The following is a 25,282-nucleotide window of genomic DNA, read 5'->3' on the forward strand; positions in this document are numbered from 1 at the left end:
ATTCTCGATTGTCACGAGAATTTAATGAAACGGGGAAGGGGGGGAAAAACGGAAACGGCCGTCTTTCTGATACCCCAATCTACCCAATAAGCCCACCATCTACCCGTCCACGACTAAAAGCCTCCACTCTCCACTGTCCACTGTCGGCATCGTAATTAATATATCAATTCGGGAAGCTTTCAATCGCGGTTAAGACACGAAGCAGCCTCGATCTGATCTCGAGCGTTAATTACGTTTCGCCCTCGCGAAATGGTCGAGATCAGAGACCCTTCCCCTCCGACTTGTCGTATTTACATCGAACCGATGAACCTCCTCTCTGGGATTGGAAGAGGAGACGCCGTGAAACCCCTGTCCTTTGATGCTCGCCTCTGATTCCATTTCCACGGACGTCTAAGACGACTGAGACCCTCGTTCACGGATTTTCGAGAATCCGCGATATCAAAGGCGCGAGGAATCTCTCGAGTGTTGAAGCGTTGCTTCGTTTTTCTTTTTTTTTTTTTTTTTTTTTTTTACGATTCGATCGAATTTCGAGAAGTTATCTTAAATGCGTTACACTTGCCTCGTTTGACTTTCGCTTCGATCTGCTTCGTGAATATAAATTTAAATAGCTGCAGTATATTGATTGTACAAATATTGTATTTTTAATTGAAGAATCGAATGGATGAATCAATGGAATAATTACTGTCTCTAAATTATTCAATGGATTTGAAGTTTTAGTTGAAATTCTAAAATTTAATTAATGGGACGAATGGATAAACAGAGGGGATGATATGAAAGAGATATCGGATTTGTGGATTTATGGTTCGTCGAAGGAGAAGATGAGGGATCATTTTGGACGAAATTTTGGACGATCAGAAAGATGAAAATGAGAAGAAAGGGATCGCAAAATATATATCACGAATTAATAAAAATATATTTTAAACTTTGCTTTACGATTTTAATTTTTGTCTCGAAAGGGGTTACGTTTTTACGTCTTCCTCTGTTCCTTTGAAAATGTATGGCACGACTGAAATTGGGTTAAGCACGCCATTACAGAGATTTGGATAAGCAGCGAAAGGGACTGACTAATCTATGAAAGCTCGTGAATTAAGAAAGGATCGGTCTGATATTACCGTCGAATATGCTATTATCCCTTCATCGAGTATACACGCATCTATCGACTAGCTCGAGATCTCCTTCTCTCTTTATTCATTCTTCAAGATAAAATTAATCAAACGTATTTATTTAAAATATCGATATTCAGACGTATCTAAGAAAAAATTTTATAACGAGAAGTTATTCAGTCGATCAAAAATTCCTCTTCAAAATAATATCACCTCAATTTTCAAAGAAAAGGAAAAAAATTCCATTCCCCTCGAGACGTTACTGCACCAGTTCAAGATAAAATTAATCAAACGTATTTATTTAAAATATCGATATTCCATCAGACGTATCTAAGAAAAATTTTGTAACGAGAAGTTATTCAATCGATCAAAAATTCCTCTTCAAAATAATATCACCTCAATTTCCAAAGAAAAGGAAAAAAAAAAAATTTCCATTCCCCTCGAGACGTTACTGCACCAGTTCAAGATAAAATTAATCAAACATATTTATTTAAAATATCGATATTCCATCAGACGTATCTAAGAAACATTTTGTAACGAGAAGTTATTCAGTCGATCAAAAATTCCTCTTCAAAATAATATCACCTCAATTTCCAAAGAAAAGGAAAAAAAAAAAAAAAATTTCCATTCCCCTCGAGACGTTACTGCACGACTTCCCTTACAACAGCTACGTGCTGTTGCACACCACGCGTGTCCAAAAACAAAACGTTTAGATCGGGCGATATTTCGTTGAGATACCCATCGAAAGAGGAGAGCTGCCTTCGTCCACAGGTCGTTGACAGATACGAAACGGTGTATCTCGAAAGCGGGCGGAATTTCACTCGTTTCGCCCCTCGGCCAAAGAATATTTTCGTTATCGAAAAAAAAAAAAAAAAATACCGTGATTTCGCCCTTTATCCAGCGGAATGACACAACTCGTCCCTTGGCCGAATTGATCAGCGAGGGGTTTCACGCGCGATTAAAGAAGATGGAACGTTTTTATAAACGATCGTTTAAAGGCTCGGCCGCCCCTGTAATCGATTCACCGCTCCACGATGGGGGTGGGAACGTATCGTATTCAGGGGATACGTTTGTCGATTTTTCATTGTTCGCGACCACTCTGCTCGTCATTAATGGTGACGGCCGCGTTTCAACGGGTCAATCATGCTCGTCGAATCGAATTTCGAGAACAATATCGATTTTTCCGAAATAATTTTCTACCTCGCTGCCTTCGAATCGAAAATATCGGTTCTTGGAGATGCAAGAACGTTCGATTATTATTAACGTAAATGAGGATTAAGCGAGAGAGGAATCCTTTCGAATCCTTGTCTTCAAGAAATTGCGATTTTAACGTTGTTCGTTATCACGTTTATTTCGCATAAACCTATATTTGCGCGTACGAAAGACGTGCAATATATCTTTCGCGCATCAAGCTTTGCAAAATTCGAGTTGAAGCGAGCCACGATGTATGCCGGCCACGAAAGCCTGCGTCGCTATGCATCGCAAAGAAAACCCGAAAGACACAGGCAAAGAGGCCAAGTTTAAAAGAAAAGAAGGGAGAGGAGAGGACTACTTATTACGATGCATCCAATCTCTCGTGATTATCCTCGTCAAAAAACCGACTTCCTTTTAATTACTTAGTTGAACGCAACTATGTATTTCTGAGCACAACTGTTTTTCGCGTCCTTCAGTTTCAGTCGAAAGTATTATGCGAGGGAAGAAAAGGAATGGAATGATCGCGACGAAATCTACGAGGAATTATTGCTTGTTGAAATTTCTGAAGAAATATGAAAAAAAGAAAGAAATAAATTCAACGCAAGAACTAATATTGATTTGCAAAAGATCGAATAACTATATCGATTATCTATTTTCCATTTAATAAATATTCCGAGGAAAGGGAATAAGAATAATCGAATAAAAGATAAATCTATTTTTTAACCACGTAGCAACACGAAGATGTAGTAAACAATCGTCGGTGAAGGAAAGACTTTAAAAATTTTAAATCCCTCTTTCTACGTTTTCTTCGAAATAACATTCGAAAGCGAGTGTAAAAATTTAAAAAAAATTACGCGGACATATTGAAATATGTATGAATACGTACAAATACGTGGATTTGGTATATAAAGATGGAGAAAACGTATATGAATTGTGTATCCATACACGTTTTAGCACGCCGAATGTTGATATTTATTCATGGAAATATTTATCGAACGATCGAACGAGTCTTACCCCATCGAAAATTATTCCACGACGAGTTAACGTTACACAACCAACGTGAAAATTCATCGTGTAAATTATTTCGATGTAAAAAATTCTAGAAAATAATTCCCAATAACTTGTCGTTATTTGTATATAATTTTCTTTACGCAAATAATCGCGATAAGAGTAATTAATTCATTTAACGAGCGATATATTAACGTTCGAGGAGAGAGTATAACACGTATAACACGTCTGTTCCGTTCCGCGTTTGGGAAACGACTTCGTTAAATCGACATTTCGCTTATATCGATAAACAATTCGAAATGTCACTTTCCGTGCGCCGCGTTCGTAACACTGTTTCGATTCGTCGATAATCGTTATTTACATTTATTTCCTCTCGACTTTGTCTCGTATAGTTTCTATATTATTTTATACAGCATATTTATTTTATTATTCTCGACTTTATCGCGAGCATATCGGGATCCAACACATCGACTCGTATTATAAAAATTTATAAATCCGTCTAAACGGATCGTTTGCACGACAATCTTTTTAATTTTTTTAGAAATCGCGAGATAAGCCTATCCACTTTGTCCCGTTTTTATTCCCTCGACCGAATATTTATATTCTGCCAAATGTGGATTTCGCACGCAGACGCGAGAACACGTCGCAGCAAGTAAAAATTATGGCGCGTAATTTTTACGACAATCGCGATTCGATCTATTTTTCGCCAAGGATTATCTCTCGACGCGTGTTTTCACCTGTTGAAAAAATAATTAGCATCAAACCAGGAGGTAAATTGAGCGAGGAAACGCGAGTTCTCGTTAATCTTTATTAGCGGAAGAAGAATTTTTTTGTGCTGCCCCCGTTTCGATGATTATTACATTCGGGTTGAAATGGAATAACGGCCAGTCGTGGAATAAAAATATCGTGAGAAATTCGATTATTTTTTCTACTTTGTGTAACGCGTTTGAACGCGTATAATTGAAACCACTTTGATCATTTTTAATTTTTTCAACAGAAGTTTTCGACTCTTTTTTCTTTGATCGTATTTTTATTTTTAAATTATACAACACACTTCATTGAATTCATTTTAAAATTATTTTATAATTTTTGTTTGTCTGCGGATTTTTACGTATTCGTGGCAAATGTGCGATGTATAATTTAGTTTATTTTCACATTATTTTACTTTTTAAATAAATTATTTTCGTAAAATGAATACACAAAGAGTTCCATAAAAAGCTTCGAGGCTAGTTTTAGCAAATAATTAATCATTTTGAGAGAAATAACTTAATCTATGCCACGATCGAACTACCTTCATATTTGTAAAGAGAATTCACTTTCTATTTTCTGCTACAAATATAAATGCAATATAACAAAGAAAAAAGTGCCCGTAAAAGAAATACGATAATCCACGAAACATTTGTCACGAAAAAAAGAAAAAGAAACTCGCGAGACTCGCGAAAAATGATATCACGACGCTTTAAGAAGAAGTACTTGTACTCGTGGAATTTATTTCCCAAAGATGAAAGAGGCATTTGAAAATAGCCACGAGAGATAGCTCTCTTCTGGTTCCCCGCGCAAACATCAGTAAAACAACCTTTGTTGATCCACAGGTTTTATACATCCCCAAACGTGAGCCTCGGGCTGGATACAAATTAAACCGCACACCGATATCTCTTTCTACACTCCGTGGAACCCGTGTTGCGCGTTGTTTCGACACGTTGGCCTCGTCGATTCGGATAAAAATATTTAGGAAACGCGATATTATATACAATAAAAAATTCTTTCTCTACCGAATAATTAAGTTTTGTTTGCAGTTAATAACAATTGAAATTGATTGAGAATTAAAAAATATATCGATAATTTCCACGAGCAATGAACGTCTTGCTTTATTCACATTAATCGAGGAAAATTTGGATATCTGTTTTAATATGTATTACAGGACTCATATAATGCAACGTAAAGAGTGTAGATACTTTTTGTAGCTAATAATCGATTAATTTTCAAATCGTTGTAAAAATATTCCGAAACCGCTATTAAAAATTTATTTATAACGAAGAGAGGAACAAGTGCAAACGACCGACAATCAGCAAGTTGAAAAACTTGAAGAAATATTAAATATTTCCAAACTACTTTGCTTTTCCACGATCGCGAACAATTCATTGAAATCATCCGTCCAAACGTTGGAGCGGTTTTTTCCACCGTTCGATCTCTTCCACGACAAATGACTACAAAACCAGCTTTAAGCGGCTTGCGAGTTTCGATTCTCCTCCCTTTCGAGGATCCTCCTTATACCCTGCGATGCATTTCCCCCCTCGAGCGGGAAACGACGGGAAATTGGAACCCAAGAAAGGCGATATTACAGTGTAAAGCACATTACCGAAATGCATAAACGTCGGTGGAGTGTCATAAATTTGTTTCTTGCTCGATGCGTAGCGTTTACTCGATATTGGGCGGCAACAATTCGCAACAAAAATTTAAGGAAGAAAATTCATCGCGTGTAACTCGATTAAAAGTAGATTTAAACCTATCCACTTCGTTTAAACACTTCGTTTAAACAAATATTTCCTATCCGCTCAAATTTAAAAAGCTACACGCTTGCGTACGAAAAATTAATAGAAAAATTAATAGGCAACAACAGTATTATTCGATGAACCTATCGTTTGAAGAAATATTTCCTATCCGCTTAAATTTAAAAAGGAAGAGCTACACGTACGAAAAATTAATAGAAACATTCAGGCAACGACAGTATTATTCGATCAACAGTATCGAAAGCGAGAGAACAGAAGTCGAGATAATCATCGAGATCGACGAAAATGCAAACATATCGTTTCAGCCATCGGTTTCGCGGAGGAGAACGATCGCCGCGATTAGAAAAATAAATTCCAAGATCTCTCCCTCGGTTATCGCGCTAATGGAAATTAGAGAGATTATGAAAACACGCGGGCGACGCCCTAAATATGTCCTCGTAGCTGGCAGCTCGGAAAATTTGTGCTCCTCGCGCCGTTCTACAACCGTGCCACATTACTAACTACCACGTCACCAACACGCGAGTGCGCCATCCCCTCCTACCCCTCTGTGCTCACCCCCGTTCACGTGTATACGTACATCTGACCGTCTTAAGGTACAACCCCGAAATTTATCGCCACTAAACACGACACCCCCACGAAAACCCGTCTCCAGAGTGAAATTGCGCGCGTATCCCATAATGCGTATCGTCTGGGATCTGCACGTCGGTGTATTACGTGTGTGTGTGTGTGTGACTTTGAAAATATTTCTGTAAAATTTTTATTCCTCTTCTCCGCGAAGAGGAGAAGAAATTCGTCGAAGAAGCGATTCGAGTCGATACCGTAATAATACGTTTGCTGTGAATGGAAATAGAAAATGATTGATAATTAAATCAATTAAATCGATCGCGTAGAAACGTTTGTCAGAATATTACAATACGAGAGAATTTTAATTTGCATAGAAGGCATTCTTGAACCACGTTCACGTTAGTTAATTTTAGTAAATTACTTAGGACGATGCGTAATAACGCGTTAATGTTGTGATCGTACCATCTCCGGTATAAATGGAGAACGTTCTTGCAAGTGGAATTGGTAATTCTGATTGCCTGAGAATCTTATTATAGTCTCGTTAAAGGAGCACTAATCAATCGACAGACGATAACAATTAAAGTGTGCGTACAAAATGTGAAACTTATTCGAAATCCTTATTCGAGAAAATGTCACGATTAATTTCGTTAGTCGACAAAGTTTCCCCAAACTCGACGATGCAATTATATTATAACATATATACACACTTATTGCACCCGTTTAATTAGAAACGTTGAATCAAACTATTTCCTCGTGAAATGACAAATGTGGCTCGTCTTCTATAACGATGGTGTACACAGATGAGCAGAACCGTGAACAATGAAATCGTTGCTGCAACCCCGTTGAACAGTATCCGTGGCGTAAGTCAGGCAATATTTAGTGATAAAGCGGTGGAGATGAAATGGACTGAACTATCTAAGGTATTCTCACAATAGGATTAATACACGTGTATTCACGCCGGTACATCAAATTTTGCCCGTGGTCGTTTTCCATTCACCAAAAAGCATCGATTCGAAGGGTTGCCGCTCTTTCTTTTTCGTAGATACGTTTCCTTTCTGATTTTCTTGAGAATCATCCCCTCGATTATTCCATCCTATTTTTCAATTCCTTCCACTTTTCTTACTTCATTCAAGTTAGAACGGTAAGATATTGCATAGACTTCTCGAAAATAATAAAATCGAAGTAAAAATTATAGTTTAATTTAATCTCCCGCGAGAAGAAATATCGTCTGAAATTCAAAGTTTCCCAACTCGTCCAAGATTAAACGACAAACGGAGGAAATAATCTAAATATCCGCCTTCTTCCTCGACCTTCTTAGCGATATGTTTTTCCCTTGGTCCGCAAAGCGAAGAATCCATCTTCGGGAGAATTTTTTCGCACAGGAATATGTTTCTGTTTTTCTGGACAGGAGAGGAGGGAAAAGGAGGAGTGGAAAATTTCGAAGGAGGAAATCCGAATGAACGGCGACCCGGGGGCGGAAAAGTTTGGCGGTTCCGCGAAAACAAAATCTCGAATACGAGAGTCGAAAGGTAAACTTCTTCGGCGAGAATGTTATGCCCGCTGTAAGTAAATTCAATTCGAAACGCGGCATCACTCGGTGTCGGGGATCAGGGGACGGAATTCTACTTCAAGAATCGCCTTTTGTTCGACTCGAAAGCGTAACATATACATATCTGGAAATTTGAGAAGGTAGAAATAAAAAAGTAAGCTCGTCGAATCCTTTGAATTGCCCTTCGAATTTCGATATATACGATATTTTTCGAGCTAATAAAAGAATCTGAAAATTATGGAACCTCGAAGAATTAGGCGAGTATGAATTGGCTCAACTTTGATTTCCTTCGAGGATTGATTGTAAACGAACGTGATTTAATAATTTAAGATTTCCTCCCGGAAAAAACTCGCGAGAAGGAATTGATTTAATTAGAATATACTCGTTACTCGTATCCACCCTTCCCATTGCAATTTGTTGAGGCATTTGTTAAAGAACGATCAGGAGGGAAGAGATTGGCCGGGTTAAAAAAAAATTCCAACCGCTAGAGGCGATGGTTATCGCCTTATGAGTGATAGACCTTTCCATTTAATGCAATGCAAATCTGGATATTTCGCGGGAAAAAGTTTCGACGCAATAGCGCCATAAATCAGCTGACTTGGGAGATTCAATTTACAGCGTGGCGTAGCACGGTATTTCTGCAGTTAATTAATCTTCATAATCCTACTACGGGGCGGCAACGTCTCAAGATACATTTCTTCCGCTATTTTTCGATATACCGATACATGGCATCGATATTTCACGGTTATTTCATTATTTCCTTTAATTTTATTAATACGCGTGAAGTCCGGGATTATTTCGTTCCCTCGTTTCGCGGATAAGAATATTTACGATCGTTGGAATAATTTTATGGATAATCTCAGTTACAGGGATGATGATGACGACGATAGGATTATACGTGAATTAAAATCTCGTGGGAATTAAATGGAAGGATCGTACTATTATTAGAGCAAGATTTTAAGAACTTATAAATTTGTGAATTAAATTTTCTTTTTTCTCAATAATCGAATGGAACATTGTTTGGATCTTGGGAAATTTAAAAATAGAAAATTTAAAAATCGTTGAATCAACAGGAGGAAATTGTTAATTCGATTCGTGAAACTGTATTAATTGTCATCCTTATTCGTGTTATTTAAAATTTATAATTTTATCAATCGATTACTTTGGAAAGGAATATTTATTAATCAAAATTACCAAATGTTACGTCGAAGAACTGAAATACAACTAGATTTTCAACCGAATAACACGAATTACAAAATACCGACAAATAATTCGAAATGGAATTTCTATTATCAAAGAGGATTAAATAAGGGGGAGGTAAATCCTATTATAAAATTCTAATTCTGAAGGATAATATAATCCATACACGTAAAGAGAATAATTTCTGAAATATCTGAATATGAAAATTTACCGGCTCGATGAGAAAAAGGACGAACGATCTAATAATTTTCCAGAATATTCCAATAAAAAGATGTTCAATCACGAAACATCGATTGCCATCAGAGTTAAATCGTTTGAAATCGTAACGAGAATGCGATCAAAAGAAAAAAGAGGAATATCTATATATATATATGGCGCCATCGATTTTTCCACCACGAAAAAAAAAAAAAAGAAATATATCATCCACAAATATAGCTCCATAATTTTTTTCAGTCGATCTATTAATTTCATCCCGTTCACGGAAGCGGTCCACGAAGAGATTGACGACGAGAAATGAAGAATCCTTTTGATTTCGCGCTCGTCCGTTCGAGGAATCGTTGTTGTAAAATAATTTCATCGTCTCGATCCGTTTAAAAAACGAACAGAAAAATGCTCGGTTTAACGAGATACGGGCGAATTAATATCGCAGGTCGCGTTGGAAATTGGCGTTGGATCATGAATTTCCTTTAATAATTCACGATATCTCGCAGGCGACAAAGAATGGGCCGGGCTCTGTAAACATTTGTAAAATCGAAATATTGAGCAAACAATGGGCTCGCGTGCGAGATTGGACATTAAATAAAATTGAAAATACGACAAGGACGAGTGAATTTATTACGGGAAAAACATTCGAATAAATTTCACGGAATATCATTTTTATTGGGAATATATTACACTTGGTGGAAGTTAATCTGGATGTACGTTTAATTAAATTTTTTGAAGAGAGAGAATAAAAAAAAAAAAGATCGAATCATTCGACAAAATTCGTCCTTTTTTTTCTTTTTTTTTTGCAGTTACAGGAATATTTATCGTATGAAAAAGATATATCGCGTGATACTTTTATCTCCAATTATAGAACGCAGTTTTTTATCGAAAAACCGTTAAACGAAATAATCTAATGCTCGTCTACGAAAATTTATCAAGTCTTATTTTAAAGTTAATTTATAAATTTAAAATTCGTAGACACGAAAGACACGATCAGCTAAAAAATTTTATAGAAAAATTTTCACGGCAAACTTTTTTAGTTTGTAAAAAAGTAACATAAAATTAATTACAAAAATTTATGAAATACGTCCACTCCTCGATCGTTCTCTCTTTAATCATTCGACGTTGAAAAAAAAATCTTGGAGATAATTTTCGACAAATATAATATCATCGTTGTTCGCTCCCTTCTCTTATTTGTTTATTCGTTTATCGTTTGTCTGGGAAACGAGAAGGGAATAGCTGTCGTCCGTAAAAGGGGGCGCATCGTCGCGTTTCACTACGATGAACTGACAGTTCTATCGGTTATCCAAACCGGCAACGTTATCCTTTTTCCAGCTGGCTCCCCTTCAGCGCCTCATTTGCATACGGAAGGATCGCATTGAATAAGAAACAGATCTTTCAGAAATTACAGTATCGATTCGAGTAACTCCCGAGTAAACCCTTTGGTCAGACGTCTCAACAGACCGTTCAACCTTTTGGTTATATTTTCATCGTCGGGGATGCAAGTAGGTACGTGACCGTTTAAAATAACAGAATTCACGCGGAGGAGCGTCCGTTCCTTCGATAACTATTCGAACGCTTCCGATTGAATTCGAAAGAAGTTTAAAAATCAGATCGAGTCCCTTCGTTATTTAAATTTTTTTTTTATTTTTTTTTTAGAAAGTCAAGCTCTTCTCTCGATTTCGCAAATTAATCGCGAGATTCGCCCCTTGAGATTTTCTTCAAGAATAAAATACGATTTAGTAATAATTTTAAAAACCGTGTTTCGTCGAACGAATAAATACGACGACGTGAAAACGCATCGTTAGAGATGATAGAGTAATGGAGGATAGATATTCAACGATTAATCTTAAAGGCAGGGAGTTGAAACGAAAACACAGGAAGGAAAATACGGTGCATATGTATGATCCACCACGTTCTGCACGCATCTGCGTGTATTTACAGCCTATTAGGCGTAATGGCAGGCTTTGTGGGAATTTACTCCCTGGAATTAATCAATGCGAAATCTGATATTGCCCCCTTGAATTACAAACAGGATGGCACCGTTCGAACCGCAGATCCCAGAAGTTTTCCGGTGATGCTAAATTTCGTTAATACCGGCCACCGTCTCCTGGGGGAAGAGTTCGATAGGGATTATGATATGCATTAATGAATGCCATTCTACTTGTTTCCAAACCTGATCAAATTCCGTTTCTTAAACCGTTCGTTAATTTTTGTTTCTCCTTTGCGCGATATTGAATTTTCATCGAACACTAGGAAAGAAATAATTGAAACATATATAATATATTCAGAGTAACGCATTCATTCAAATTAACCACCACGATAATTATCATTCGGACGAAAAATATCTAAAATCCTGATCCTTCGCTTTTTAATTTCACGCCACCCTTTCGATCGAACAAACCAACCAATACAGCAAAAACAAATTCCCGATATATCGAGGGGCGAATAGAATCGAGGGGGGGAGGGGGGGCGCGTTAATCGATATTCGAGGGAGGGAATTTCGCAGAAAGCCGGCCATTACGCGGGATAGGGGGTGTAAGTAAACGCGTAGGGGGATCATACATATGCACCGGCTCCCTGTGTATCCTTCTCTTCGATTCCAGTTAACTTGGATCACGAGCACGGCATCCCGATGCTACCGGTCACCGTTCCCGAGGGCTCGTCCTGCAATTTAAATGACTGCGACACGCAGCAAATGTCTCTCGGGCTCGGCCAGCAACACAGGCTTACCCGCAGCCTGGTCTCGGTTGGCTCCATCGTATGCCGAATATGTCACACAAACACGTCCAAGGAGCCGCTCATTTCGCCTTGTAGGTAAATGTATCCATCGACCAATTCGACCCACCCACCCCTTTTCGCGGATCGGCTTGCCGTGATCTCGGCTCGCGAGGTCAACCAGGGTTTCGAACGAAAGCTGGAGGTGGATTTATTAAAGTTGTATGCATTACGTGGAAACGATTTTGACGTGGGCGAAGATTGAAATTGTTTGTATATAGTAGATTTTGTTTGAAACAGAGAATAAGAGGAAAGGAGTTTTTTTTTTTTATTACAGGAAATTTTCGATAGTATGATATTTTTTTAGTTAAAGGAAAGAAAAATGAAGATCACGGCAAGCAAAAATTTGTATTGAAAATTTATATTGAATCTCTCTAAACCGTGTTAAGTTGATTAAATATTCGCACTTTTCTATTTTCGAATAAAAATTTTTGTTTGTTGCAATTTATTCTTGAACTTTTGCTAATTTCACAAATTCCGTTTTTTTTTTTTAGAACAAATCGATAAAAAATCAACTTCGCAAATTCTCAATGTTAAATCAATGTTTAGAGGGGATCTATCGATCCAGATCCGAATTGAAAGAAGCCGTTTTGCTCGTCAAATTTCTAACATTTTTGTTCTTTAGAATTTGTTTCGAATAATATTCCAATTTATATAGCAATTCAACCTGTTATAAAATCTCTCTCTTTCTTTTTTCACATGTTTTTTCGCGTATTATAAATCAAACGAGAAATAGAAAAAAAAAATAACCGAAAAAGATATTGAAGAAACGTATAAAATACTTCATATCAACGAGCGATATAAAGCGCAGCACATTCGATATACCATCGTGCAAACATGGATTTCTATTTCAAGGAAACTACATTTGAATTCAAATTCAGGAACTGTAGTATGATGCAGGATCAACTGTCACTGCTATCGCTACGAAAAATCTGTCAGTTGGCATTTACAATTTAAAAAGAAAGAGAGAGAGAGAAAAAAAAGAAGAAAAGACAAATATACCAAAGGAAAAGTTTAATCTATATCTAACGGTAAAAATTTTTCGAATAGGAATTCGAAAGGGAATTTGAAATAAATTGAACGGATGGAGAGACATTGGTATCTTCGATATTTTAACTATTGATATCTTTCAACGAATAGTTTTAAAAATGTATATATACTCATTCCTCTTTATAAAGAATTTATTCAAATTGTTTAAAACATTTATTCATTTCGTTAAATTTTCGAAATATATTAAATATATTACTTTTGATAATACAATATTTAGTTGAATTTCATATCAATCGAACGAACCCTCTCCTTTCCATTCACGCATTTTTAAATTTCTTTCGATGCTATTAATTATCCGGGATATTTTTACGAGCAATAAAATTTCATCGAAATCTGATTCTCGTAAACTTATCAAGGCTTTAAAGCAAGGGAATCCATTCACACCTTAACAACTCGAAGGGCGGCCAATTTTGCAAGTAAAATTTCAGGGCGAGGAGAATGCTAATTAATTCTCACGTTAGTCGATTGAGTAATGGTTATCCTGTGTCGACTAATTACCGTGAAATCCGTCAACCATTAACCAGCCAATATTGTTTGAAATTCAAAGAATTTATCTGTAATTCGTTTCACATGAAATGACGATTGAATCGTTTCCTTCTTTTTTTAAAATTTGTATTGTTTAAACATTCTGTTTGTCACAAATGCAATTTATTTTGTGCCTGGTCTGTCAGGAAATTTAGAATATTATATGTTTTTATAAACAAACAAATTTGAAATTTCGCAAGGAATCATCTCTATAATTTATTCTATATTACATTACTATTTAAAATGACCATATTTTCCATGATTTATCTAAACTAAAATTCCATTTCCACCAATTGTGTCGTTTTTTCTAAAAATCTATCACATCTATCATAAATATATGAGACTCGCTAAATAGAAACTGCTATTCCCCTTGGATTTTTAAATTTATTTACTTCCAAGGATAAAGAAAAAAAAATCATTCAAGGAATAAATCCAACGGGATGCATTTAACAAATTTCCAATCGATTTTCATTTCTAAACGGTTCACCGATACCGAGTCAATATTACCATATCACCATTTGTTTAGACGAAAGGCGAGACAGGTGACAAACACTTGGATGTCGGGAACAATCGGTATCGGCAGGAATAAATCCTTTCAGAATTATACTCACAAATTTATCGAATGCAATGACGTTTGCCGATAAATGTGTACATTCGGCGGCCCTGTATTTTCACAATACTAAAATAATCACGCGAAACAGGGCTCGTGGAAATACGTTAATCGCGTATCTTGGACCGCGGTATTACGCCCCGTCATGCGAAACGATGCGAAAATTAGATTTCAAGTAGCCAATTGCTCGTAACGTGTATTGTATATACGCAAACAACAAATATATATATATTTTAATTCCAGTGTATTAGAAATAAAAAAGATGAAAATTGAAAAGGAAATAATTTTCACAGAAAGAATATGTTTCGTTTAAATTCACTGTACGCCTGTTCTATTGCATCTTCTTTAAATTAACAAGGAAAAAATACATGTATATACATATACGACGAATCTAAATATTTTTGAAGCAATCTATTTTAAGGCATTCGATATCGCGTCCTCGTTTCTTCGTGTAAAAATTCCTTTTTTTTAAATTTCTCGATATTAATATAATCCTAAACAAACTCCATTAACCCAAAGAAACAGTACGAACTGTTTTCAAGTGTCCCCGTGGCGCCTGTTTAACCGCCTCGCTCCCTTGAAATTAGATTTTTCGTGGAAAGGGAAAACGCGATTGCGTTCCCAGTTCAAATTGGAATTATCCCTCTGTCCGACCCCCACCCCCACCCCTGCCAACTGAATCCGTTAAAATTATTCCAACATAAATAAATCGTTTCGATGAAACAATGGAAACACGGGCAGCGAACTTCTTTCTCCAGTTGTTATCTCGGTTTCACGAAACGTTTGCTCCCAACTTTACGACCCCTTCCTCCCCCTCCCTTTCTAACCCTTCTTAATCGAATTCGAGGACTCGTGTCGGTCTTGGTCTACAATTTTAATCTCGTCTCGAGTGAAACTGGAACGGAGAACAAATTCGAATAAAAATCTATACCAGTTTCTTTTTAATCGTATTTTCCATTATCGTCCATTATTCAATTTCAACCGCGAATCGAATTGTCAATTGGAATTACGTGTACGCAATGAAAATTTCGATAAATCTTCTTTCTTTAATATTTTTTAACCGTTGAATCTTTTAGAATCTTTAGATCGTAAAATCGAAATTTTAGATCGTTCCGAATATTTTTATTTCCGATCTATTCGCGCGGAAACTCGTCAAAATTCGAGGAAAAAAAAAGAAAAAAAAAAAAAAAAAAAACACAATACCAAGTTCCCGTCCTTCTTAAATATAATTTCCCCTTTGATTACACTACTTTTCGCTCGTTCACCTCTATTCATTCACCTTTCTCGTCTCTTTCCATCCTTTCCCTCCCCCGCCCCTCCTTTATTTCCTTTTGGCACAAGCCATCTCCACAAGGAACTTAATTCACCTCGTGGCCCTCGTGAGAATTCTCGTGGAACGACACGCGTATCACGCGACCTATTTCTTTTCACTCGTTCACTTCGACTTTCGCCCCCCTTCCTCCCTCTCTCCCTCGACTCGACATTTTCAAAGTCTGCAAATATCGTGTCCAACGGCGTGTCAAAAGACCCTCCCCCACTCCTTCTCGTTTTTATCCCCGCGTTTATATACACGTGAAATGTGTTTACACGCGGATGTATTATTTAATCTCGCGTCTGTAACAGAGGGGTGACAGGGACAAAAGTGACAGCCCGTGTACGCGATTCACGGGGATTAACAGAGAGACATTGGCGCGAGCATTGATCTGCTTACGCAATCAGTCATCGAGATTAGCCAGATCGGTTATCCCCCTATGGAAACTGCCTAAACTACGTCTATGGATTAGAATTGGATCGAAGCTTGGGATTGTTACGAGATATTATTATTTTTTTTTCTTTTATATATATATATGGAGATCGATTTTTGTGCGTCGACAGTATCTCTGTAATCTTCAAACTATTTCGAAATTATTTATATAAATTGTTATTTGTTGTGAATTATTTTGGATAATTGATTTTTTAATAATTTTAATTGATAGACAGGCACAACAACTTGCTTAAATGTTTATTTTTATTTCTTCTGCACAAGATGATTACGTATATACCTATTTATCTCCATCATTTTGTCATTTTTCAGGGATTAACAAATGACAACCTCATTTCGATCTTCCGATTTGTAGCCGCGAAAATGAAATATCCAGGGCAAACGTCGATGAAGAAAAAAACGAGTGTGCGAATGAAAAACGCGAGTGTTACTTTTTTTTTTTTTTCCATCAATCGATGATCCAGGATCCAGGAAAAAATATTTTCGACATTGACAGAAGCGGGATTGTTCGGTAATATTGGTTGGCGAAAAGATCGGCCAGACAAATTATGAAACGAAAAAAAAAAAAATAAAAATAAAAATAAACGCTCGACCCATTGCTCGTGAACCGCCTCGTTTTTCGCGCGGAATTTTTCTATTATTTTCGTATGAGACTCGAGTGGGGGGGAGGGGACATGCAAATAAATGGCGAGGAACGAACAGTTTGATGAAATGGCGGTCGGGATGGAAATTTAGAAAGTAGACTGTTCAATTTGGTTGGGATGCGGGAATAATTGAAGGGGGATGAACTTTTGCTTTCGTATTGAAACGAGTGGTTCGACGCGCGAGAAATGCGTGGAAATCGGACAAAAAAAAAAAAAGAAAAAAGGTCGGCAAATGCTGCGCGTTTCTTCGATCCTTTATAAAGGAATAAACGAAAATAAAAGCGAAGAGTTTTCTTTCTCGATTGAAATTTAATTTCGGGAATGTAGAGAAAATTTAAAAGTCGCTGGAAAGGAGGAATCGATGAGAAATGATTCCAGTTGTTATATTCTATTAGGCACAGAATAATGATTTTCATTGATAAGAAAGAGAGATCGAATTAATTTTATTGAGATGATTTGACTTGGAAAATATAGTTTCGAAGCTCTATTTTGAATTAACTAATAATAAGAACAAAGATTATTCCAACTTTGCGAAACACATTAATACACATATTTTCTCGAGTTGGACCAAGTAGTTAGACCAACTAACGCGAAAGTAGCGCGTGGTTCACGTTACAAATGTATCGTGTCGAGTCAATTAGTCTTTAAACTTTGTTACACTTGTTCCCCTATAACGAGAAATTGTTGTGAAAGTGCTGTGTTATAGGAACCTCCCCTTTCAAAGTTTTTGAAACTTTTTCTTCCGTTTCGTCAGATTCTTCTGATCTGAAATCATCTAACAATCATCCATCGAAGACTTGTGCGATTTTTCTTTCTTTTTTCTTTTTCAATTCAAATTAAAACCTATCGTTCTATAATTTAATTACCATACATTTCGAAACAGTTTTCTAAAACAGTTCTCCAATTCTCGTATTATAACGCTCACTATATAAAATATCTGTTTATCTGACTGAATTTGATATCGTTAAAACTACGAACAATCGAATGATCAAAATTATGAGCAAGAAGAAGAAGGAAAAAAAAAGAAGGAAAAATAAAAAATCACGAAGAATATAAAGGTGTAAAGGAGCGGAGAAAGGATGGAATGGAAACGCTATCTTCGTGCACCACCTCGTGGAAAATGGAGAAATCACTGGTGGTACACGCGAGTTGCCCTCTTCCCTTCCCATCTGTTCCTTTAACATCTTTCTCGCGTCTCCCTTACACGAAAAGATTTGAATTCTTTACACTCCTTCTCTTTGCGAAAATTAGTTACGCGTAACAACAATGAAACGCGAGTATTTAAAATTCATCTTTCGAACGAAAGTGGATTAATAGTAGACGGAAAATCGTCGTGTTGTAAACAAGGAACACGTGGTACAATTTCATATTTTCAAATTCGATTCGTTCGTGTCTCCTCGAACGATGACAGATCTTTTTTTTTTTTTTTTTTTTTTTTTTGAAAATAAAAACGAACCACTTGAGGATCATTTCATTAAAATGGAATTGAATGCAATCAGAGATAATAAAGTAAGGACGTTGGAATGTGTACTTTACCCATTATCTGCACGATGGTGATCACTAGTTTCTGACCCTTTTTTTTAGCAGTCGTGCTCCTTACCTGTAACACAGAATACGTTTAAAAGTTAATAACATCCATATCTTATAAATTCTTCGCTATTCTCCTTAATCCAAAAGAAGAAGAAGAAAAAATCCAATGGACAAAATAATCATAAATTATTCCCCCTTCCTCCCTTTTTTTTTTATATTTATCGATAGAAAAAGTCGACGCGTGGAAATTTTTCCAAGGATCATCGACAATAACCGGCGTTCGAATGATTAAAGATACTCGATATGATAGGAAAGTTGGAGAAAGAGAGAGAGGAGGGCGAGAGAAGAGACGATGGTCGGATGCAAATCACTTCGGTGGACGGTCGACATCGTAATTTTCAAACTTACTCAACTTCTATTCTTATTCGAATGTTACTGTGAAATATAAGGAGCCTGAATACCCTGAAGGAAATAAGATCGAGCTAGCTTGATTCCGCTTTGTGATGTATGCGCGACCAGTTTTATAATGCGAATTTCGACACGTTCGCCGAGTTGCAAGATTGAATCGATCCTCTCCTCGAACGAGGAAATATAACGACGTTGTCGTTGCAAAAGGAGGAAGAAGCTCAGCTTGCTTTTCGCGTTAATTTCCTTCAATATAAATAATTTTGAGCGACGATAAATCGAAATCGTAGAAATTGATTTTGTCCATGATAAAAACAGAAAAAATATTATAATCTGTAAATTTAAATCTTCGTAAGCGTGTTCTTCCAAGTAAAATATCAAATTTTTTCTGGACCTCTAATTAATTCAGAATCCCTGAAGTTGTGAGCCACCTGCATCAAATGGCGTCCATTCTGTGGTGAAGCGATGGTCTTCATTGATCACTTTCTTCAAAATCATCTCTATTATTTGATCTCTGTGATATTTGTCAGGATTCTTCGCCCGATTCAAACTATTTCCATAGACTATTTCCATCCTGTGGATCAATGGTACGAAGTAATCTATTAGTCCACATGCGTTCCTTCAAAGGCAAGTATATTTCTCGAACCAGGATTGAAAATTCAGGTTGAAATTTTCATATTCGAAGAGAATGGTTCGCTATTGGCGATTCTAGGATGAATTCTGCCGACGAAAGAGCATTTTTCCGTGGAAGAAGAGGAATTTCAGGGATAAAGAGCAACGCAAGGAAAGGCGTCAGAAAAGGGATTACAGCGATATAGAAGGAATAACAGAAAAGAAAATTGAAATAATGGAGGAAATCAGGATAGGATAAAATTCCAAGGAAGATGCGGTTACTAAAGATTTGAGAATGACGTTAAGAAGAATTTTGATATAAAAGAATTGAGAATTTTTTTTTTTTCTTCGTTGAAAACAAATGTTCGATAAATAAAAATTCAAAATTAAAAAGAGTTTATTACTAAAAAAAAAAAAAAGTTAAAGAGAAATTGTGAAATTAGTAAAATTGGTATTTCTTTAATGATGCATTGAACTTGATTGTAAAATAGGATATTCACGAGTAGTGTAAATCAACAATGGCGAGGCAGAAGGCGAGTAGAATAGAATAACTATGGCCAGCCAAGAAAATAGAACTTAAATAGAATATATGATTATGATGATATCATAGAATCGATTTCATAGAACGAAACAATTTGTTCAGGTGTAAGGGATCCTTAGCTTATGTGCACTTGGCCTGCCTGGAAAGATGGTTGAATCAATCGTGTCGCTCTTATTGCGAGTTATGTCGCTATCACTTCAACGTTATCGAAACACCACGCTATCGATGGTAAGTAATACAATTGTATACAATTCCTTCTCAACATTCCATTTATTAAAAAAGAATTCGTTAATTGTTCCCTTCGACTATAAGATAATAACAATTATGGTGTCGCGCGTAATCATTTTACGAAAATCAGGGATTTAATTATTCTCAACAGAGTGATCATTCGATAAATTTTACAAATATTGAAATTTTATTCTAATGTTCATGAATATTTGATGGAAGTAACTCGATTTTACGTCGAAAATAACACATGAAATTCAACTTGTTTTCGACCTGTATAGTGATCACTTTTATGGGAACCTTCAGGCCAGAATCGTTGAGAATATGGATTACCCATCCCAGGAATCGTAGAAACATACAGTCAGATTTGCTTATCTTCACATTACTTTCTGTCGTTACGGTCGGTTTGGTTACTGTTTGTCTTTTAGGTGAGTCTAGATGTAATAAATAGAGAAATAAAATTGCGAACAGAACTTTCCTACGTCTTTCTTTTTCATTATTTTTGTTACGAGATGAAGTTACGAGAAATTATATTAAAAAGATATACACCTATATATTATTGTTTAATTGTTAAATTGATGTTATTTATGTTGCAATATATAGGTATGCAATATTTCGTTATCGAAGGGAAAAAAATTGGAATTTCGAAGCTCTGGACAAGAGGAGCTATTTGGTTTTTTCTTACTATCGTGGTGCTGGGCTACATCACAACAGTCTATTTACTTGGAAAAGTAATTATACCTTTCATACAAATTACAATTAAGTTTGAAATCCGTGTTACAAGGATCGAACGATAACCAAAATTCGCGTAAAATTACATTAAACTTTCGCCAACTACAGAATTTGCTTGTAACATGGAAAAACTATAGAAAATATCAGAATCCACATTAATTAAGATATCTACAATACTACTAAACACTCGTTCGTATCGACACCATTTCCAAACTCAATATATTTTTATTTCACCTCTTTAATCCAACAAATACGAATAATTTTTACGTCGAATGCACATTTCTTCCAGATCTGGCACACAGACCCTCCTCTCTTCAAGCAGCCAACATTTCCTTTCAAAATCCATCGATCAAAATCTATCCCCTCCCAACCAATCTATCAATTTCCATACGAGACTCCATCTTCCCCTTCTTGTTTACCACAATTCGATCGTAATCTCCATCATCGATACCCGATCTCTCTCCATAATCCACGGATCGAAAAGATTCCCTCCTCCTCGATTCCCCAAACCCAATTATCCAACGAGCCAACTGCTTTTTCCCCTCAAATGCAGCACGCTTCTCCTTCGAATTTTTCGCGTGTGTCGAGGACGAATGCGCATCCGGCTGCTCGAAGGCAGGTCTAGGTCGACGTCCTCTCTGCGGTTGTCGACTGTCGACTGTCTTTCGCGGTTTATGTTTACGGCGACACGATTCCGCCGCCGACCCAGATAACAAGCTGCCTCGAAGCGGATGCATTAAGCCGGGGCGCAAAGGTGAAACAGGTGAGGCGACGGTACGCCGCGTGAATGGGGAAGCGTCAACGTGGTGAACCGGAACAAACGTGGCGCGACACCCTCTTTCCGGTTTAAGGAAACGTAACGGAAGGGGGGAAGATACCCGGGGAGTTTTATAAACGAGGTGACAGTTTTGATAATACGATTCTTTCTCCTTTCTCTTCTTTTTCTTTTAAATTATCGAAGAAGAGGAAGATTCTCTCCGTTTTTATTAGGATTCGAATGTTGTTGCTATTTTGTTGAGTTAGTTCAATTGGTTGTTTCGACAATTTTTATGTATCTCTAACGATAAATAAATATCGATGGTATATATTTATATTTTTATTTTTTAAAAATTAGATTCGAGGTAATCGACTTTAACATATCACAAAGCTTTTCCTAGCGAGTGATTCAACAATTAAAATCACTTCATCGAAACCATCACTGAATCCTCTCGATACAAAACTCGTTGCTTCAAATCTATCTCAAATAAGATAAATCTCGAGGAATTTTTATGAAAAAAGAATCGAAATCGCTTTAATCGATAACAAATAGAAAAGAAAACTTTCGATCGGTTTTCCGGTTGAAAGAAAATCATTGTGTTCGAGAAATCGCAGTTTTCGAAGAATAATAAAAAAATAATAAAAAAATTCGTGAGAAACAATAGTGATCCTATTTTTTTTACGCAAATATACGAATATCAACGCGAAGACACAAATAAAAACACTCTTCGAGCAACATTTTTTTGAAACGAGTTAAGAAAACAAGGATGGAATCGAGGATAGATCTGAAGAGGGGTTAAATCACGTCGTGGACGTGAATATCTCGACGTGGATGGGGCAAGAATTTCGTGCAAAATCTTGTTCGCGGCTGCATAAATTCAATTGGCCGTCGAGTAGTCGAATCGAGATCCAGCCACCGGCGCGCATTTAATTAAGAATTATCGGTGATACGTGACAGCGCAGGAATCAGTTTCGGCCAGGGTTTCGATTAGGCCAGCTCGAAACCTGCCCACTTCGAAACCACTCCGCTCTAATTTATCGAACCGGAGTGTCTTTTGGCCGTGACAACCGAAACTATCCGGATAATTTAATCCGGTTTCGAAAAGAACCGGGCTAGTACGCTTGTACAAATCCCTTTTGCTTTCACCACACCTCGGTCAACTCATTTTTCTTTTCGTCAGGACCAGGTGTCGCCCTGGTATAGGTGGTGGAAGAGCACTGTCAACGTGAGGCTTATCATGGATCCTCAACTGTTCAGGAGGCCGTCCAACGAATCGTTTCAACCGCACGAGAATCAAACGTCTGGTAACTCGATCATACAGAATCCTAGGTTCGTAATTGCACAGATAATAATTCTTGCGTATTCTTGTATTATCGAATTCGTCGAAATGATTGATTGATTTCTTTCAGATTTTTGTTTGTTTCTTTCTTTTTCTAATTATTCAAAGTAAACGTGTCTTTTTACGCTTTTGTTTACATTCTACGTACAATGATTGCAGAAAGTATTTGCACGTAGCGTGATTTTACGTAGTAACGATATAACGTTCGATATATTTTATTAAAAATGTGGTTATTATAGAAAATAAGAGTAAATGTGCAAATAATTTTTTCTTAAATAATTCTTAGCGTTCTTGCACTTGTCTCATCTTCGTATCTATGTTTCATTAGATGTATCAATAACAGCCCTCAGCACCAGTAACGAAGGAGAGGAAATTACTTATTATCTCGTATATTACCCATAGAGAGCTGCGGGTATGATAATTGCATCGTACAGAGAAGAATTTAATTTTCTATCGTTTTTTTTTTTTTTTTTTCTAATAAGTTTACGTAAGAAACAAAAAATTTTGCGTGTTAAACCCTTAATTCCTTTCTTCCATATTCCAATTTCTTTATCATTATATCATTGTATCGAGTCGAACATTTTTGTAATTTTATCGTATTAAATATCACTAAAAACAATCCCTACGATTTTCCTCTATCCTCTTCCATTACATGATATTATATAATTTTAAAAGATTTCTCTTTCTCCCGTTAACAACGAATGCAATGCAAATCGAAATTTAACAATTTCCTTTTCAAATAGTATCCATTTCGATTTCGACAAGGAAAAAGGAAAAATGTAATAAGAAAAATCCATGTAAAAATTACTTAAACTATCCTATAACTCTCCTACGGATAAATTCCCGCGATCCGAGTATCGTTAAAATTAAAATTTACGATCCTCGGCGACTACGATCCTCGTAAAATAACCTTCCTATAATTTAATTCCTCCCCCGATTCCTCTGAATTACACGGATAACCGTGACTATTTGTGCCTACCACTCTCTCCCTCCCTCCCTCCCTCCCTCCCTCTCTCTCTACGAAACGTATGATAATAGAGGCGATATAAATAGTTGGCACGGGTCCAGGCTCGGTTAATTGCTAGATCAGCGGCAGTTTCGTTTTCTCCGCGATGGTACGGCTAATTTTTTCTTGGCAAAAGGTGCGGCTCAGGCTCGCGGGATATTCCCGCTTAATGCGGCCGAGCCACCGAGTATTCGAATCTCATTTGCGAGATTAAATCTTTCGTACGACGCGCGAAATTATCGTACCACTCGTTTTTATGACGAACGAACAAGATATTCGGATAAAAATATTCGTATTCGCCACGCCCCTTGAATTTTAGCGCGGCAGACAAACGTTTTCATCCAAGAAAAAAGTCGAACGTTTCGACACTTTTTCTAATTCTTAAACGACGTTTTGAGATTGTACGACAAATTACCGATCTCTGAAACGAGAAGGATCTTTTCTCCACTGGGTGGAAGAAAAGGGACAGGAAACTCGTCGAAAATAGAAGAGAAAGGGAAAAATGAATGGAGGAGGGGCAAAGAAATAAAATATAAAAAAAAAAAAAAAAAAAAAAAAGAATCGCAGGTGCGTGCTCGCCAGATTTTCTTATCGCGGAAATAAATCGGGGAAACTAAAGCCCGGCAATTAGCAGTAAATATTGTTCACCTCGTTCTGGATAATCCGTGCTTAAACGGCGGCCGGTTCGTTCGACTTTATCCGGTAGTTAGTTAAGCTCCAACAAACCAATTACAGTGTCCCGCGTCGTACTGGAAGGAGCACTGACTATCGTTGGATCAGGGGCCAAGTGAACTGAGCGCGGTTAGCTTGACATTAAGTGCGGAACAGCTGATCCTTAATGACCAATTCGCGGAATTAGCCGGTGTAATTAATGGGTCAGCCGATGTATCCGGTTATACGATGTATCCGGAATCTACCCAAGCTTTGACGCATGCCATACTATTCGTTAAACGGCCAATAATCGGGGAAGGGTTGAGCTTCTGTTGAATGGATGATCTTCGTGGTGGTTTCTTAACCGAACGTAATGTAAAAATTGAGAGAATTTGGAATCGATTCGGAGAGAATGGAATGGTCGAGATGTGACTAATGTAATTGAAGAGAATTTTATTTTTGATAAAATAAAAGGTAAGCAATAAAAAGTTGTGATCTATATTTGTATTGTATATAATAAAGAAACGTAGGAAGGAAAAGGAGCAGTAAGTAAGTAGAATAGGATAGTTAGGAGCGGACGAATTCGAGTGTTGGTTGCAAGCGAGAGGAGTAGGTCAGTCTTGATTAGACAAATGAATTAAGGCAAGTCGTGATCAGGCAAGTAGAAGAAGAAGCATGGTTAAACGAAGAGAATGCACGAGTCTTGGGTAAATAGGTAGATCGAGAGTATCGTGATTAGATAAGCAAAATGGGACAGGGAAATTCTACGGATCAATTACGGTT

The 25,282-nt window shown here is 36.9% G+C and overlaps 2 protein-coding genes across 3 annotated transcripts in view; one reads left to right on the forward strand and one right to left on the reverse strand.

Annotated features, from left to right (window-relative positions):
• dpr1 (defective proboscis extension response 1) overlaps positions 1-25,282 on the reverse strand; it is a 226,592-nt gene that overhangs the window by 178,125 nt on the left and 23,185 nt on the right. The window contains exon 2 of one of the 2 annotated variants that reach the window (XM_086914593.1): positions 18,238-18,301. The exons of the other annotated variant lie outside the window; for it this stretch is intronic. The gene's annotated coding sequence lies outside the window, so the exon portion shown is untranslated. The remainder of the gene's footprint in view (positions 1-18,237; positions 18,302-25,282) is intronic. 2 annotated transcript variants of the gene reach the window in all.
• LOC147656550 (E3 ubiquitin-protein ligase MARCHF3-like) lies at positions 10,545-23,461 on the forward strand. Its single transcript, XM_086914595.1, has 7 exons — positions 10,545-10,841; positions 11,939-12,149; positions 19,892-20,017; positions 20,321-20,442; positions 20,618-20,745; positions 22,684-22,832; positions 23,171-23,461. The coding sequence occupies exons 1-7, from the start codon at positions 10,832-10,834 to the stop codon at positions 23,199-23,201; spliced, it is 777 nt and encodes a 258-aa protein (XP_086770721.1). The 5' UTR covers positions 10,545-10,831; the 3' UTR covers positions 23,202-23,461.

The sequence above is a fragment of the Apis florea genome, unplaced genomic scaffold (assembly GCF_048593485.1).
Source record: "Apis florea isolate Af1SG1 unplaced genomic scaffold, ASM4859348v1 contig_3696_pilon, whole genome shotgun sequence".
In the NCBI taxonomy this organism is placed as follows: Eukaryota; Metazoa; Arthropoda; class Insecta; order Hymenoptera; family Apidae; genus Apis; species Apis florea.

What these genes read in the sequence shown, in the direction of transcription:
- LOC147656550 (XM_086914595.1), top strand. An exon ending in CCGCTCATTTCGCCTTGTAG is followed by an intron (nt 12,150 to 19,891) that starts GTAAATGTATCC and finishes CAATTTGTTCAG; the next exon opens with GTGTAAGGGATCCTTAGCTT. An exon ending in TCGATCATACAGAATCCTAG is followed by an intron (nt 22,833 to 23,170) that starts GTTCGTAATTGC and finishes ATGTTTCATTAG; the next exon opens with ATGTATCAATAACAGCCCTC.